We start from the raw sequence: 14958 nt of genomic DNA, 5'->3' as shown, positions 1-14958 counted from the left end.
ATGTTTCTGCGCAGTAATCCAAATCTAGTATGAACCTTACTATCAACGACTTTACTTGGCACAACAATGCACAAAACTAAGATAAGGAGAGGTTGCTACAGTAGTAACAACTTCCAAGACTCAAAAATAAAATAAAGGTACCGTAGTAGAAACATGGGTTGTCTCCCATAAGCGCTTTTCTTTAACGCCTTTCAGCTAGGCGCAGAAAGTGTATATCAAGTATTATCAAGAGATGATGCATCAACATCATAATTTGTTCTAATGATAGAATCAAAAGGTAACTTCATTCTCTTTCTAGGGAAGTGTTCCATACCTTTCTTGAGAGAAAATTTATATTTAATATTACCTTCCTTCATATCAATGATAGCACCAACAGTTCGAAGAAAAGGCCTTCCCAATATAATGGGACAAGATGCATTGCATTCAATATCCAAGACAACAAAATCAACGGGGACAAGGTTATTGTTAACGGTAATGCGAACATTATCAACTCTCAACAAAGGTTTCTTTGTAGAATTATCAGCAAGATTAACATCCAAATAACAATTTTTCAATGGTGGCAAGTCAAGCATGTTATAGATTTTCTTAGGCATAACGGAAATACTTGCACCAAGATCACATAAAGCATTACAATCAAAGTAATTGACCTTCATCTTAATGATGGGCTCCCAACCATCCTCTAGCTTCCTAGGAATAGAAGTTTCGCGTTCTAGTTTCTCTTCTCTAGCTTTTATGAGAGCATTTGTAATATTTTTCGTGAAAGCCAAATTTATAGCACTAGCATTAGGACTCTTAGCAAGTTTTTTGTAAGAACTTTATAACTTCAAAGATGTGGCAATCATCAAAATCCAAACCATTATAATCTAAAGCAATGGGATCATCATCCCGAATGTTGGAAAAAATTTCAGCAGTTTTATCACGAGCGATTTCAGATTTTAGCGATTTCGAGCAGTTTTTCACGCTTTGCATTAGAAGTGGACACATTGCTAACACCAATTCTTTTACCATTATTAGTAGGAGGTGCAGCAACATGTGAAGCATTAGCATTGCTAGTGGTGGTAATAGTCCAAACTTTGGCTATTTTATCTTCTTTTTCATTTTCTTCTCTTTCCCACCTAGCACGCAATTCAGCCATCAATCTTATATTCTCATTAATTCTAACTTGGATGGCATTTGCTGTAGTAGCAATTTTATTATTATGATTTTCATTAGGAATAACTTTCGATTTCAAAAGATCAACATCAGCAGCAAGACTATCGATTTTAGAAGCAAGTATATCAATTTTCCCAAGCTTTTCTTCAACAGATTTGTTAAAAGCAGTTTGTGTACTAATAAATTCTTTAAGCATAGCTTCAAGTCCAGGGGTGTATTCCTATTATTGTTGTAAGAATTCCCATAAGAATTACCATAGCCGTTGCCATTATTATAAGGATATGGCCTATAGTTGTTACTAGAATTGTTCCGGTAAGCATTGTTGTTGAAATTATTATTTTTAATGTAGTTTACATCAACATGTTCTTCTTGAGCAACCAATGAAGCTAACGGAACATTATTAGGATCAATATTAGTCATATCATTCACAAGCATAGACATAATAGCATCAATCTTATCACTCAAGGAAGAGGTTTCTTCGACAGAATTTACCTTCTTACCTTGTGGAGCTCTTTCCGTGTGCCATTCAGAGTAATTAATCATCATATTATCAAGAAGCTTTGTTGCTTCACCAAGAGTGATGGACATAAAGGTACCTCCAGTAGCTGAATCCAATAAGTTCCGCGAAGAAAAATTAAGTCCTGCATAAAAGGTTTGGATGATCATCCAAGTAGTCAGTCCATGGGTTGGGCAATTTTTAACCAAAGATTTCATTCTTTCCCAAGCTTGTGCAACATGCTCATTATCCAATTGTTTAAAATTCATTATGCTACTCCTTAAAGATATAATTTTAGCAGGGGGATAATATCTTCCAATAAAAGCATCCTTGCATTTAGTCCATGAATCAATACTATTCTTAGGCAGAGATAGCAACCAATTTTTAGCTCTTCCTCTTAATGAGAAAGGGAACAATTTTAATTTTATAATGTCACCATCTACATCCTTATACTTTTGCATTTCACATAATTCAACAAAGTTATTGAGATGGGCAACAGCATCATCAGAACTAACACCAGAAAATTGCTCTCGCATAACAAGATTTAGTAAAGCAGGTTTAATTTCAAAGAATTCTGCTGTAGTAGCAGGTGGAGCAATAGGTGTGCATAAGAAATCATTATTATTTGTGGTTGTGAAGTCACACAACTTAGTATTTTCAGGAGTACCCATTTTAGCAACAGTAAATAAAACAAACTAGATAAAGTAAATGCAAGTAACTAATTTTTTTGTGTTTTTAATATAGCAAACAAGATAGCAAGTAAAGTAAAACTAGCAACTAATTTTTTTGTATTTTGATTTAGTGCAGCAAACAAAAAAGTAAATAAAAGTGAAGCAAGACAAAAACAAAGTAAAGAGATTGGAGGTGGAGACTCCCCTTGCAGCGTGTCTTGATCTCCCCGGCAACGGTGCCAGAAAATCTGCTTGATACGCGTACAGCACGCGTCCGTTGGGAACCCCAAGAGGAAGGTGTGATGCGTACAGCGGCAAGTTTTCCCTCAGTAAGAAACCAAGGTTTATCGAACCAGTAGGAGCCAAGAAGCGCATTGAAGGTTGATGGCGGCGAGATGTAGTGCGGCGCAACACCAGGGATTCCGGCGCCAACGTGGAACCTGCACAACACAACCAAAGTACTTTGCCCCAACGAAACAGTGAGGTTGTCAATCTCACCGGCTTGCTGTAACAAAGGATTAGATGTATAGTGTGGATGATGATTGTTTTGCAAGAGAACGATGGGAACAAGTATTGTAGTAGATTGTATTCGATGTAAAAGAATGGACCGGGGTCCACAGTTCACTAGAGGTGTCTCTCCCATAAGATAAATAGCATGTTGGGTGAACAAATTACAGTTGGGCAATTGACAAATAGAGAGGACATGACGATGCACATACATGATATGATGAGTATTGTGAGATTTAATTGGGCATTACGACAAAGTACATAGACCGCTATCCAGCATGCATCTATGCCTAAAAAGTCCACCTTCAGGTTATCATCCGAACCCCTTCCAGTATTAAGTTGAAAACAACAGACAATTGCATTAAGTATGGTGCGTAATGTAATCAAATAACTACATCCTCGGACATAGCATCAATGTTTTATCCCTAGTGGCAACAGCACATCCACAACCTTAGAACTTTCTGTCACTGTCCCAGATTTAATGGAGGCATGAACCCACTATCGAGCATAAATACTCCCTCTTGGAGTTAAGAGTAAAAACTTGGCCAGAGCCTCTACTAATAACGGAGAGCATGCAAGATCATAAACAACACATAGGTAATAGATTGATAATCAACATAACATAGTATTCTCTATCTATCGGATCCCAACAAACACAACATATAGCATTATAGATAGATGATCATGATCATGTTAGGCAGCTCACAAGACCCGACAATGAAGCACATAAGGAGAAGACGACCATCTAGCTACTGCTATGGACCCATAGTCCAGGGGTGAACTACTCACTCATCACTCCGGAGGCGACCATGGCGGTGAAGAGTCCTCCGGGAGATGATTCCCCTCTCCGGCAGGGTGCCGGAGGCGATCTCCTGAATCCCCCGAGATGGGATTGGCGGCGGCGGCGTCTCTGGAAGGTTTTCCGTATCGTGGCTCTCGGTACTGGGGGTTTCGCGACGAAGAATATATGTAGGCGAAAGGGCAGGTTAGGAGGCGTCACGGGGGCCCCACACGCTAGGGCCGCGCAGCCCTAGTGTGGCGGCGCCCGGTGGCCCCACTTCGTCTTCCCTTCGGTCTTCTGGAAGCTTCGTGTGAAAATAGGCCCCTGGGCGTTGATTTCGTCCAATTCCGAGAATATTTCCTTACTAGGATTTCTGAAACCAAAAACAGCAGAAAACAGCAACTGGCTCTTCGGCATCTCGTTAATAGGTTAGTGCCGGAAAATGCATAAATATGACATAAAGTATGCATAAAACATGTAGATATCATCAATAATGTGGCATGGAACATAAGAAATTATCGATACGTCGGAGACGTATCAAGGGAAAACTTGCCGCTATACGCATCACACCTTCCTCTTGGGGTTCCCAACGGTCACGTGCTGTACGCGTATCAGTCACATCGAAGCAAAATATTACGCTGCTTTGATTCATTCACGTCCATCTCAGATCCAGCTTGTTTGCTTCTTGACTTTTGCTCGCCAATGTTGCTCATATCGACAGAAGCTTCTTTTACTTTTGCAGCAGCTTCTTTGCTTCTCGCAGCAACATTCTTACATTCAGCTGTTGGTTTACCAGTATGCACACACTCAAACACTCTGCTCATAATCGTGTCCTTTGGCACTCCTCGTGCTGTGCTATACTTGGTGTTTCCAATGCGTGTGCCGAAACCAAGCTTCCACGCATAATCATTGTATACTTGCTTTGCTACTTCAAGGTCATCGAAAATCATCCCAACAAATGGAACCACATGCTGTGAACAAATTTCTTCACCATCTTCTTCAGCAACATTGGAAGCACCTGCAGTTGCTGTACTATTTGGTCCAGGAACAAAATTTGCTGCATCATTCCCATCTTGATCAGCACCATCATAACCTTCTGTTTGCGCTGGTTTACAACAACAACCAAGCCTTTCAGTCCCAAACAAGTTGGGGTATGCTAGAGTTGAAACCCATAAGATCTCGAAGCCAAGTCATGGTTCCGGAACATGGATAGCTAACTTCCACGCACCCCTATCCATGGCTAAATCTTTGTCGATATTCCAAACGCTCAGGTCTCTCTTAACGGACTCCTCCCATGTCAAGTTTGGTCTACCACGACCCCTCTTAACATTCTCATCACGCTTTATCCGTCCGCTATGCACTGGCGCTTCCGGAGGCCTCCGTTGGATATGTCCAAACCATCTGAGACGATGTTGGACCAGCTTCTCTTCAATCGGTGCTACCCCAACTCTCTCTCGTATATCGTCGTTCCGTACCCGATCCTTTCTTGTGTGGCCACATATCCATCTCAACATGCGCATCTCTGCTATACTTAACTGTTGGATATGTCGTCTCTTCGTTGGCCAACACTCAGCGCCATACAACATCGCAGGTCGGATAGCTGTCGAATAAAACCTGCCTTTTAGCTTTTGTGGCACTCTCTTGTCACACAGTACGCCAGAAGCTTGGCGCCACTTCATCCAACCAGCCTTGATTCGGTGGCCCACATCTTCATCGATATCGCCATCCTTCTGCAACATGGACCCCAAATATCGAAAAGTGTCTCTCTCCGGTACCACCTGCCCATCAAGGCTAACCTCTCCCTCCTCGTGCCTAGTAGAACTGAAACTGCACCTCATGTATTCAGTTTTAGTTCTACTAAGCCTAAAACCTTTCGATTCGAGAGTTCGCCTCCACAACTCTAACTTTCTATTAACCCCCGTTCGGCTATCATCGACTAGCACCACATCATCCGCAAAGAGCATACACCATGGGATGTCTCCTTGTATATCCCTTGTGACCTCATCCATCACCAAATCAAAAAGATAAGGGCTCAAAGCTGACCCTTGGTGTAGCCCTATTCTAATTGGAAAGTCATCAGTGTCGCCATCGCTTGTTCGAACACTAGTCACAACATTATCATACATATCCTTGATGAGGGTAATGTACTTTATTGGGAATTTGTGTTTCTCCAAGGCCCACCACATGACATTCCGAGGTATCTTATCATAGGCCTTCTCCAAATCAATGAACACCATATGAAGGTCCTTCTTTTGCTCCCTGTATCTCTCCATCAGCTGTCGTACCAAGAAGATGGCTTCCATGGTAGACCTCTCAGGCATGAAACCAAATTGGTTTTTGGTCACGCTTGTCAACCTTCTTAAGCGGTGCTCAATGACTCTCTCCCATAGCTTCATAGTATGGCTCATCAGCTTGATTCCACGGTAATTAGCTTCATAGTGTTTGCGCTGGTTTATTGAGGTCAAAACCTCGTAGTATGCTGTCGGCAACAAACCCCTGTCGACATAACATTAATTGTTGTTATAGTCTTCTAGCTAGAAGCAACTTTTTCTGTAGCAATATGCAGTCCAAAATCCACACTACCTCTGCAGCACTTTTTTTGACTGTTGAATTTTTTTTTGAGAAGCATACATGATCAACTATATATGATGAAGAATATGCGCAGCACTATGTTTGTAGCAACAATTTTATATGCAGCATCGTTGCTGCATGAGCACAAATATTTCTTAATACAAATGCCAATTCCATCACGTGTAGCAATTTTCATCAACTGGCTTCAGGGTAACTAGGTCTACAAGTTTTTTGCAGCATAGAAGCAAACTGCAGCAGCAGAACTCGTGGAGATTCAGAGAAAAGAACTCACCGATGCAGCTGGTTGGTCATCTTTGGGGTTCTGGTTGAAAAACACCGGAGGGTTGTTGAATCTTCCATGGATGGTTTGCTGCAACGGCTCTCCTGCTCTGGCGTTCGCCGTATCTGCCGCAGCTCGCCGGCGAGGACCCTGGTTAGATCCAGAGCTTGAAGCAACAATTGGTGCTGGGACTAGGTGGTTCTTATGGCCTGGAGGAGGGTACAGCACGGATCGGAGCAGATGCGCCATGGATCACGTGTCGGAGGTTGCTGCAGGGCTTGTCGCCGGCGGTTGCCGCGCGGTCGTCGCCAGTGGCGGAGTTGCGCCCGAGAGGTTGGCGCCCGAGAGGAGAGGTTGGCGACGGCGGAGCTGATTTAGTTGTTTTGCTGCAATTCGATAGTTTTTGCTGTCCGGCAGCAAAAGCGGGACAATGTCTAAAATCCGACAAGATCGTACGGTGCAGGGCGTTTGATCCAACGGCTGGCGACCCGGGGGCTGGGAAATCAGATTCCCCGGGGGACGCCCAGCAGTTTCAAAAAAATTGGTGGCCGGCGAAGTGGAGCTAGGACGCGGCTCCCGGAGAGGTGGAATCGGAGGTCGCCGGCGGGCGGCAGCGGCGCCATGACTACACCTCGCGGCGGCGCGCGGAGTCCGGAACGGAGAGCGAGCGAGGGACGAGCTCAGGAGCCTCTTCTCCGTCTCCGGCGGAGGCAAAAGCTCTCCTCTCCCTGTCGTCGGAAGCCATGCCCACGTGAACCTCACGATGGAGAAGATAAGAATAGGATGACAGAGGTGGTCCCCACGCACGTGACTGAAAAAATGAACGGACCAGAGAGTCCAGGCCTAGGGGATCGGAGCGCCACGCACCCGGAGGATGAAAGCGTTGCAGCCCCTGGGGGTATCTAATCATTTTCAAAAAAATTGTATGCTGACACTAAGTCACTAACTAGCGCACGTTGTATAGTCTTATTGGACAATTTGCTAGAAATCATGCATACAAACACTTCTATTGAGGAAAAAGGCACACTAGCTCTGAACCGTCCGATTAGCATAAAATGTATCTAATGTTGAACTGAACAATATCTAACAATTTGAGCATGTCGTCATGAGAAAATACAATAGTACTGTACTGGTTAGTAGTGGAAACCAGGCCAGTCATGTATATCGTCCACGACTCCACGTCAAGTAAATATACGATCAGAAACACATGAATTATACCGATCGTGGACATATGTTCGTGTAGTTCACTACTAAATTCGAAAACAAACAACTTTTACCCTCTGTACTTTTTCATTCTCCCTATTCTCTGCCAGTGTGCTGCATTTCTCCTTAATATTTAGAGAGATTCATCTTCCTACCAAGAGAAGGAATATCCAGAGTAAACTAGCATTGTGGCCTGCATCAAGTCCAATCGAACCGAACACATTTTATCAAATCATGATGATAGTCATACAGTCAATCAATGGGTACTTGGACACATTTTACAGTTGGTTGAACACCTTTAAGAAGAAGGCTAGGACAGGCAAAAAAAAAGTCATATCTCCTAAAACAGGAATTCCGTAAGTGTTCTGCCTTTATGCTTCCGCGAGAAAAATCATGTTTCCATGCATGTGTGAGATTTTGATTTTGGTTCAGTATTTCATTTGCATTTCCGTTTCTACACGAAACTGATGGCAAGATTTTCGCATAGTTTTGATCCCTACTTGTTGATGAATAAATCTGAAAATAAAATTGTGGAAATATGAGATGTAAAGACTATGCAGAAATATGAGATCTAAAGAAAAATTGTGTTTCCACCTTTAAATATTATTTGCAATTTTATTCATGAATTTAATTATAGTTTTATACTATTTCACCTGATATTTTTTTTGCGAATTACCTGATAGGGGAAGTTTGGTACATGTGCAGTCAAACTAGACATGCAAAAGGCCTATGATAGGGTCGAATGGTGCTTCCTCGAGAAAATCTTGCAACGTCTTGGGTTTGATCCTGCCTGGGTTGATCTTATTATGGCCTGTGTTTCCTCTGTCAGGTATCAAGTGAGGCTGAATAATTCTTTATCTGAGTATATTTATCCTACGAGGGGGCTCCGCCAAGGGGATCCTCTCTCGCCATACTTGTTCTTGCTATGTACAGAAGGTTTATCAAGTTTGTTACTGCATGAAGAGGAAGCGGGGAATATCCTTGGTATCAAGGTATGCAGAGCCGCGCCGGCAGTATCCCACTTGTTATTCGCAGACGATTCCCTTATTTTGATGAGGGCGGATATTGATAATGCTACAAAGCTAAAGCAGATTCTAGATGATTATTGCTCGGCTTCAGGGCAGTTGGTGAGCACTGCCAAGTCAAGCATATTTTTTAGTCCATGTACTACAGTTGATGTGAAGGCAGATATTTGTGTTGTCCTAAATATTATGATCGAGGCTATTACTGATAAGTATCTGGGTCTGCCGCCTCTTATTGGGGTAGATAGATCGGACTGTTTCCAACATCTTATTGATCGGGTTTACAAGCTTCTCAGTGGTTGGAAGATGAAGAATTTATCTTTTGGAGGTAAGGAAGTGTTGATCAAAGCTATCATTCAGGCCATCCCTGCATTTGCTATGTCAGTTTTCAAACTACCCAAACAGATCATCAAAGAGATAATCAAAGCAATATCTCAGTTCTGGTGGGGAGATGATGACCAACAAAGGCATATGCACTGGTTTGCGTGGTGGAAAATGTGTGTTCCTAAGAATGAAGGGGGTATGGGTTTTAGGGATCTTCATTGTTTCAACTTGGCTCTGCTTGCAAAACAGAGTTGGAGGCTGATCTCAGATCCTGATTCCTTGTGTTCAAGAATTCTAAAGGCTAAGTATTTTCCCGCAGGTGATTTGCTACACTGTGAACTGAAGAAGGCCAGCTCCTATACATGGCGGAGTATTTGGGCGGGTCTTCAATCTTTTAAACGAGGATATATTTGGCGTGTGGGAGATGGTGAACAGATAAATATTTGGAATGATCCCTGGGTCCCTAGCAGCCCATCGAGGAAAATTTCAACAAAAAGGGGTAATGTGGTTTATACTATGGTGTCTGAACTGATCAATCATGATACTGGCTCATGGGATGAAGATACTCTGAGGGACATTTTCTGGCCTGTTGATGTCCAAAGGATTATGCAGATTCCGTTGGCTACTAATATGATGCCGGATTTTGTATCATGGCACCTCTCAAAGAACGGCATTTTTTCAGTAAAATCGGCATACCACAGAGAGTGGGAATTCCAACATGGGGCTAAACTTCGATGCACTAGTAATTATGGCTCCTCTTCTACTTTGCCGATTTGGAAAACGGTCTGGGCACTCAATGTCCCGACCAAGATAAAAATTCATCTGTGGAGGTCCTTGTTGGGTGCTATCCCATGCAATGGTGTTCTAGCAAACCGACATATGCAGCATAGCTCTCAATGCCCCCTCTGTCGTGGCGACTGCGAGAGTATTCGCCATGCTTTTTTCTTGTGTCCTAGAGTCCGGGAGGTCTGGGGTTTTCTTGGCTTGGAGACTTTAGTGGTGCATATTTGTGAGAGGGAAGATCAAGGGTTATCAGTTCTTGAGGGTCTTTTCCGTGACAGACAAGCCAAGGCCCCGCTTTTACCGGATGTGGATCGAAACGACTTGGCAGCAACAGCTGTGTGGTATATCTGGTGGGAACGCCGCCAAGCTACCCATGGAGAGATGATCCAATCTCCAGCCCGTACGGCTCAGGCGATCTCGACTTTGGCTATGAATTACTCACGATCAAAGAAGCGAAAGCCTCCGCGGGTCAGGGAAAGATGGACCAAGCCTAGGGAAGATTATGTGAAACTGAATATTGATGCGTGCTATGATGTGAATTCTGGGACAGGGAGCCTTGGCGCGATCATTAGGGATCATAGAGGTATGTTTATTGGAGCATGCAACCGAACTATCCCTTTTGTGTCTGATGCGCCGTCAGCAGAGGCTATGGGTCTTCGTGATGGTCTACTTCTTGCTGGACAATTTGGATGTAATAGAATCGAGATTAATTCTGATTGCATCGAGGTGATTGACACAATGAATGACGGAGGAAACTCTCTAGGACCTGCAGCTGCCATATATGAGGAGTGCAATTTCCTTGGTAGGAATTTTGCTGATGCTAAATTTGTTCATTGTCCTAGGGAAGCCAATGTTGCGGCTGATCTTTTAGCTAGAAATGCTGAGGGGCCTATGTCAGTAGTGTGGCATGAGGAACCCCCTGATTTTCTTGTTCATGTAATAGCTAATGATGTAGCCATACTTTGATCTGGAGCAGCAAGTTTTTTACGCACTCTTTTCCTTACCAGGGTACCGAAGGGGACTGGAAGGTTTTTAATGAGGCGGCTTGCTTGCTTATATATATATTTTATGATTTCAAAAAAAAAAAATTCCATTTACTCCGTACATTACTTGTTGCAGATTTGGGTCAAACATTTCCTAAAATTAGTCAAAAGTTACTAAATGTGCCACATGTAATGTAGATGGGAGGGGGTAGCTAGCTCCGCTCTTACCGCCCGCATCAATTTAGCCGAGCGGGCTAGCAAACGTCCAAGGCATTAATGCTTTCGTTCGCATCGAAGGATGCTGGATACAGTGAAGTCATCTGGGAACCGCCGTTGACGGCCAGCAAGTTGGTTGCCGCACTACGAAGCTCAAATGCTACCAAGTGAACCCCTGCCACTGCCAGCGTCGATCCTTCCAGGTGAGCAAAGAAACGCATGTCGTGCCAGCCTCTGTCGCACTCCACATAGCTTACAGCTCCGGCAGCCTCCGGGCAGCAGATGGCCTCGCGCGTGCTCGCCGTGCTCTGCCTCCTGGCCACCGTCCTTCCGGCGCTCGCCGTCACCGACCGCGACGACCACTGCGCGGCCGACGACGTGGGCCGCGACAAGGCGCAGGCGCTGCGGCTCAAGATCATCGCCGTCGCCTGCATCCTCGTCGGCAGCGCGATCGGGGCGGGCGTGCCGTCCCTGGGCCGCAGGTTCCCGGCGCTCCGGCCGGACACGGACCTCTTCCTCGCCCTCAAGGCCTTCGCCGGCGGCGTCATCCTCGCCACGGGGCTCGTGCACATCCTACCTGCCGCCTTCGACGCGCTGGGCTCCCCGTGCCTCGTGCGCGGGCCATGGAAGCGCTTCCCGTTCGCCGGCCTGGTCGCCATGCTCGCCGCGATCGCCACGCTCATCGTCGACACCGTCGCCACGGGGTACTTCCACCGGACCAACGCCAAGAGGGCCGCTGCCGTCACCGACGAGCCGACGCCAGGGGACCTGGAGACCTCATCAGACGATCACCACGGCCACGCGCACGGGATGTCCGTGCTCATCGCCCCGCCAGACGACGACGAGCTCATGCGCCACCGCGTCATCTCCCAGGTAGGATCTCTCTCGATCAGTGTTGCGCCGTTGAAGAACCAGATCGTTTTTTCAGAGACTACCTTGTTGGGTTTGATCGTCTTAATTGATCTGTGGTCTTGCTGTGAAGGTGCTGGAGCTGGGTGTGGTGGTGCACTCGCTGATCATCGGGATGTCGCTTGGCGCCTCCGACTTCCCGAGCACGGTGCGGCCGCTTGTCCCGGCGTTGACGTTCCACCAGCTCTTCGAGGGCATCGGGCTCGGCGGCTGCATTGTTCAGGTGAGCACACCACCATAAGCCTGTCCACGTACTGACGTACGTGTTGATCCCGATCCGTTGAATTGAGGCCACTACCCGTCAGACACATCAACTCTGTTTTCTTTTTATTTCGGAGTGAATTCCACTTTTTACCTTGTAGTTTGTGCAATTGTGACTTGTGACACATATTACTCCATTTAGTGGAGCTTCAACAAAAATATCACATTTAATAGACTTTAAACATGGTTTTACCTTAATTTAATATTTTACTTGTAATTGTTCGATAGGAAAGACATGATATGTCGATGTGGAGAGATAAAAATATGCAAATATCGGAGGATCTCAAGGACGATTATGTTCAAACTTCTTTAATCCATATGTTCCATGCATCACTATCGTCTTGATATTTTTGGATCCCGATCATCACCTAACACCTTGCCCAGTGGACTCACATCAAAAAACAAGGGTTCAAAGCTTTTAAAATGGTATTCTGTACGAATTTTCACTCGACCAGGTAATTATTGTCACAAATACATAACTAGAGGGTAAAAAGTGGAATTCACTTTTTTTCTAGATGCAATCTTATATCTGGATCGATGCTGAATGCAGTTCAACGCTTCGAATAACCTCTTTACTTTTACTTGCGTCAGGCCAAGTTTCGGCTCAAGTCCGTGGTGGCAATGGCGCTCCTCTTCTCCCTCACCACCCCGGTGGGGATCGGCGTCGGCATCGCGATATCATCCGTCTACAATGAGACCAGCCCGACGGCGCTGGTGGTGCAGGGGCTCCTCGAGGCCGCCGCGGCGGGGATACTGGTTTACATGGCGCTCGTCGACATCCTCGCCGAGGACTTCACTAAGCCCAGGGTGCAGAGCAGAGCACGCCTGCAGCTTGGCCTCAACGTCTCGCTGCTGCTCGGGGCTGGCCTCATGTCGCTGCTCGCCATCTGGGCTTGAACCGTGCGTCAGATTGTTTAGGTAGCAGGGCTCCATCGGTAGGCAAATCACTAGCCGTTTTTGTTAGGCTGCAATGCAACAGAGTGTGTACACTAGAGTGCTACTGTTGAGGATCACAAAGAGCAAAGGGGGACTATTGCTTTACCATATCCGGTACATGTCAGAGCAGTTTCATATGAGATGCATACAAGTTAATAGAATTTGAAGTAGATTAAAATAATATTGATGTGAGTAAACTTGTGGATATGTGTACTTTTGTGCTAAATGCTGTGTGTTGTCACACTCTACCCAATGGAATATTAGTTGAACCAAAGTGGCACACATGTGGTTCATATGAAATTATTCTATAAAACCTTTGATCGATCTATCCAGCCATCCAGGACTTAGTAGTCCCAAAAATCCGCTGCGCATTCATAAATCCCGATCCCATATCAGTGTGTTGTGAAGTATAACCGAACTGATACCAAATTATACCATTAATTATAGTACTTTTTTAGGGAGACCGATCAATTATAGTACTTTATTTTGAGACTTACCCCAAGTCTTGCATAAAATGCCATGAAGGGCAAAGTTTCAAAAGCATAGCCATGAAACATATGAAAATGGCATTTGCAGGGCCCAAGTCATAACAAAACCCTATAGGAAACTGATTGGGAGAATTCGTAGCTCACATAAACGCCGTCAAAATCCTCCTCATTTGTCGTACTCCTCCGAATCTGATCAAGTAAATAGTTAGAGACTACTATGTCAGTGAGTACATTTGAATGTAATCACAAATCACGTAGAGGATAAATATCTTTACTATTATATTCGAGTCCGTACGTCATCAATGTAGGATAACGTTGCATAGAAAACAAAAAATTTCCTACCGCGAACACGAAATCCAAGCCAAGATGCAATCTAGAAGACGGTAGCAACGAGGGGATTATCGAGTCTCACCCTTGAAGAGATTCCAAAGCCTACAAGATGAGGCTCTTGTTGTTGCGGTAGACGTTCACTTGCCGCTTGCAAAAGCGCGTAGAAGATCTTGATCACGGCGCCACGAACGGACATCACCTCCGTACTCGGTCACACGTTCGGCTGTTGATGAAGACGACGTCCACCTCCCCGTTCCAGCGGGCAGCGGAAGTAGTAGCTCCTCTTGAATCCGACAGCACGACGGCGTGGTGTCGGTGGCGGTGGAGAATCCCGGCGGAGCTTCGCTAAGCGTGCGGGGTGATACGTCTCCGACGTATCGATAATTTCTTATGTTCCATGCCACATTATTGATGTTATCTACATGTTTTATGCACACTTTATGTCATATTCGTGCATTTTCTAGAACTAACCTATTAACAAGATGCCGAAGTGCCAGTTGTTGTTTTCTGCTGTTTTTGGTTTCAGAAATCCTAGTAACGAAATATTCTCGGAATTGGACGAAATCAACGCCCAGGGTCCTATTTTGCCACGAAGCTTCCAGAAGTCCGAAGAAGAGACGAAGAGGGGCCACGAGGGGGCCACACCCTAGGGCGGCGCGGCCCCCCCTTGGCCGCGCGGCCCTGTGGTGTGGGACCCCCGTGCCGCCTCTTGACCTGCCCTTCCGCCTACAAATAGCCTCCGTCGCGAAACCCCCAGTACCGAGAGCCACGATACGGAAAACCTTCCAGAGACGCCGCCGCCGCCGATCCCATCTCGGGGGATCCAGGAGATCGCCTCCGGCACCCTGCCGGAGAGGGGAATCATCTCCCGGAGGACTCTACGCCGCCATGGTCGCCTCCGGTGTGATGTGTGAGTAGTCTACCCCTGGACTATGGGTCCATAGCAGTAGCTAGATGGTTGTCTTCTCCCCATTGTGCTATCATTGTCGGATCTTGTGAGCTGCCTAACATGATCAAGATCATCTATCTGTAATTCTATATGTTG

The 14958-nt window shown here is 45.3% G+C and overlaps 1 protein-coding gene across 1 annotated transcript; it reads left to right on the top strand.

The window, feature by feature from the left end:
- Window positions 1–10899: 10899 nt before the first annotated feature.
- On the top strand, window positions 10900–13276 carry LOC127319567 (zinc transporter 5). Its single transcript, XM_051349536.2, has 3 exons — window positions 10900–11862; window positions 11972–12121; window positions 12751–13276. The coding sequence occupies exons 1-3, from the start codon at window positions 11272–11274 to the stop codon at window positions 13054–13056; spliced, it is 1047 nt and encodes a 348-aa protein (XP_051205496.1). The 5' UTR covers window positions 10900–11271; the 3' UTR covers window positions 13057–13276.
- The last annotated feature ends 1682 nt before the right edge of the window (window positions 13277–14958 follow it).

The sequence above is a fragment of the Lolium perenne genome, chromosome 1 (genome assembly GCF_019359855.2).
Source record: "Lolium perenne isolate Kyuss_39 chromosome 1, Kyuss_2.0, whole genome shotgun sequence".
NCBI lineage: Eukaryota > Viridiplantae > Streptophyta > Magnoliopsida > Poales > Poaceae > Lolium > Lolium perenne.
Note: the sequence above shows the minus strand (reverse complement) of the source record. Positions and strands in the feature narration are given on the sequence as shown.

What these genes read in the sequence shown, in the direction of transcription:
- LOC127319567 (XM_051349536.2), top strand. Translation starts at nt 11,272, where the DNA reads ATGGCCTCGCGCGTGCTCGCCGTGCTCTGCCTCCTGGCCACCGTCCTT. An exon ending in GCCACCGCGTCATCTCCCAG is followed by an intron (nt 11,863 to 11,971) that starts GTAGGATCTCTC and finishes CTTGCTGTGAAG; the next exon opens with GTGCTGGAGCTGGGTGTGGT. An exon ending in TCGGCGGCTGCATTGTTCAG is followed by an intron (nt 12,122 to 12,750) that starts GTGAGCACACCA and finishes TACTTGCGTCAG; the next exon opens with GCCAAGTTTCGGCTCAAGTC.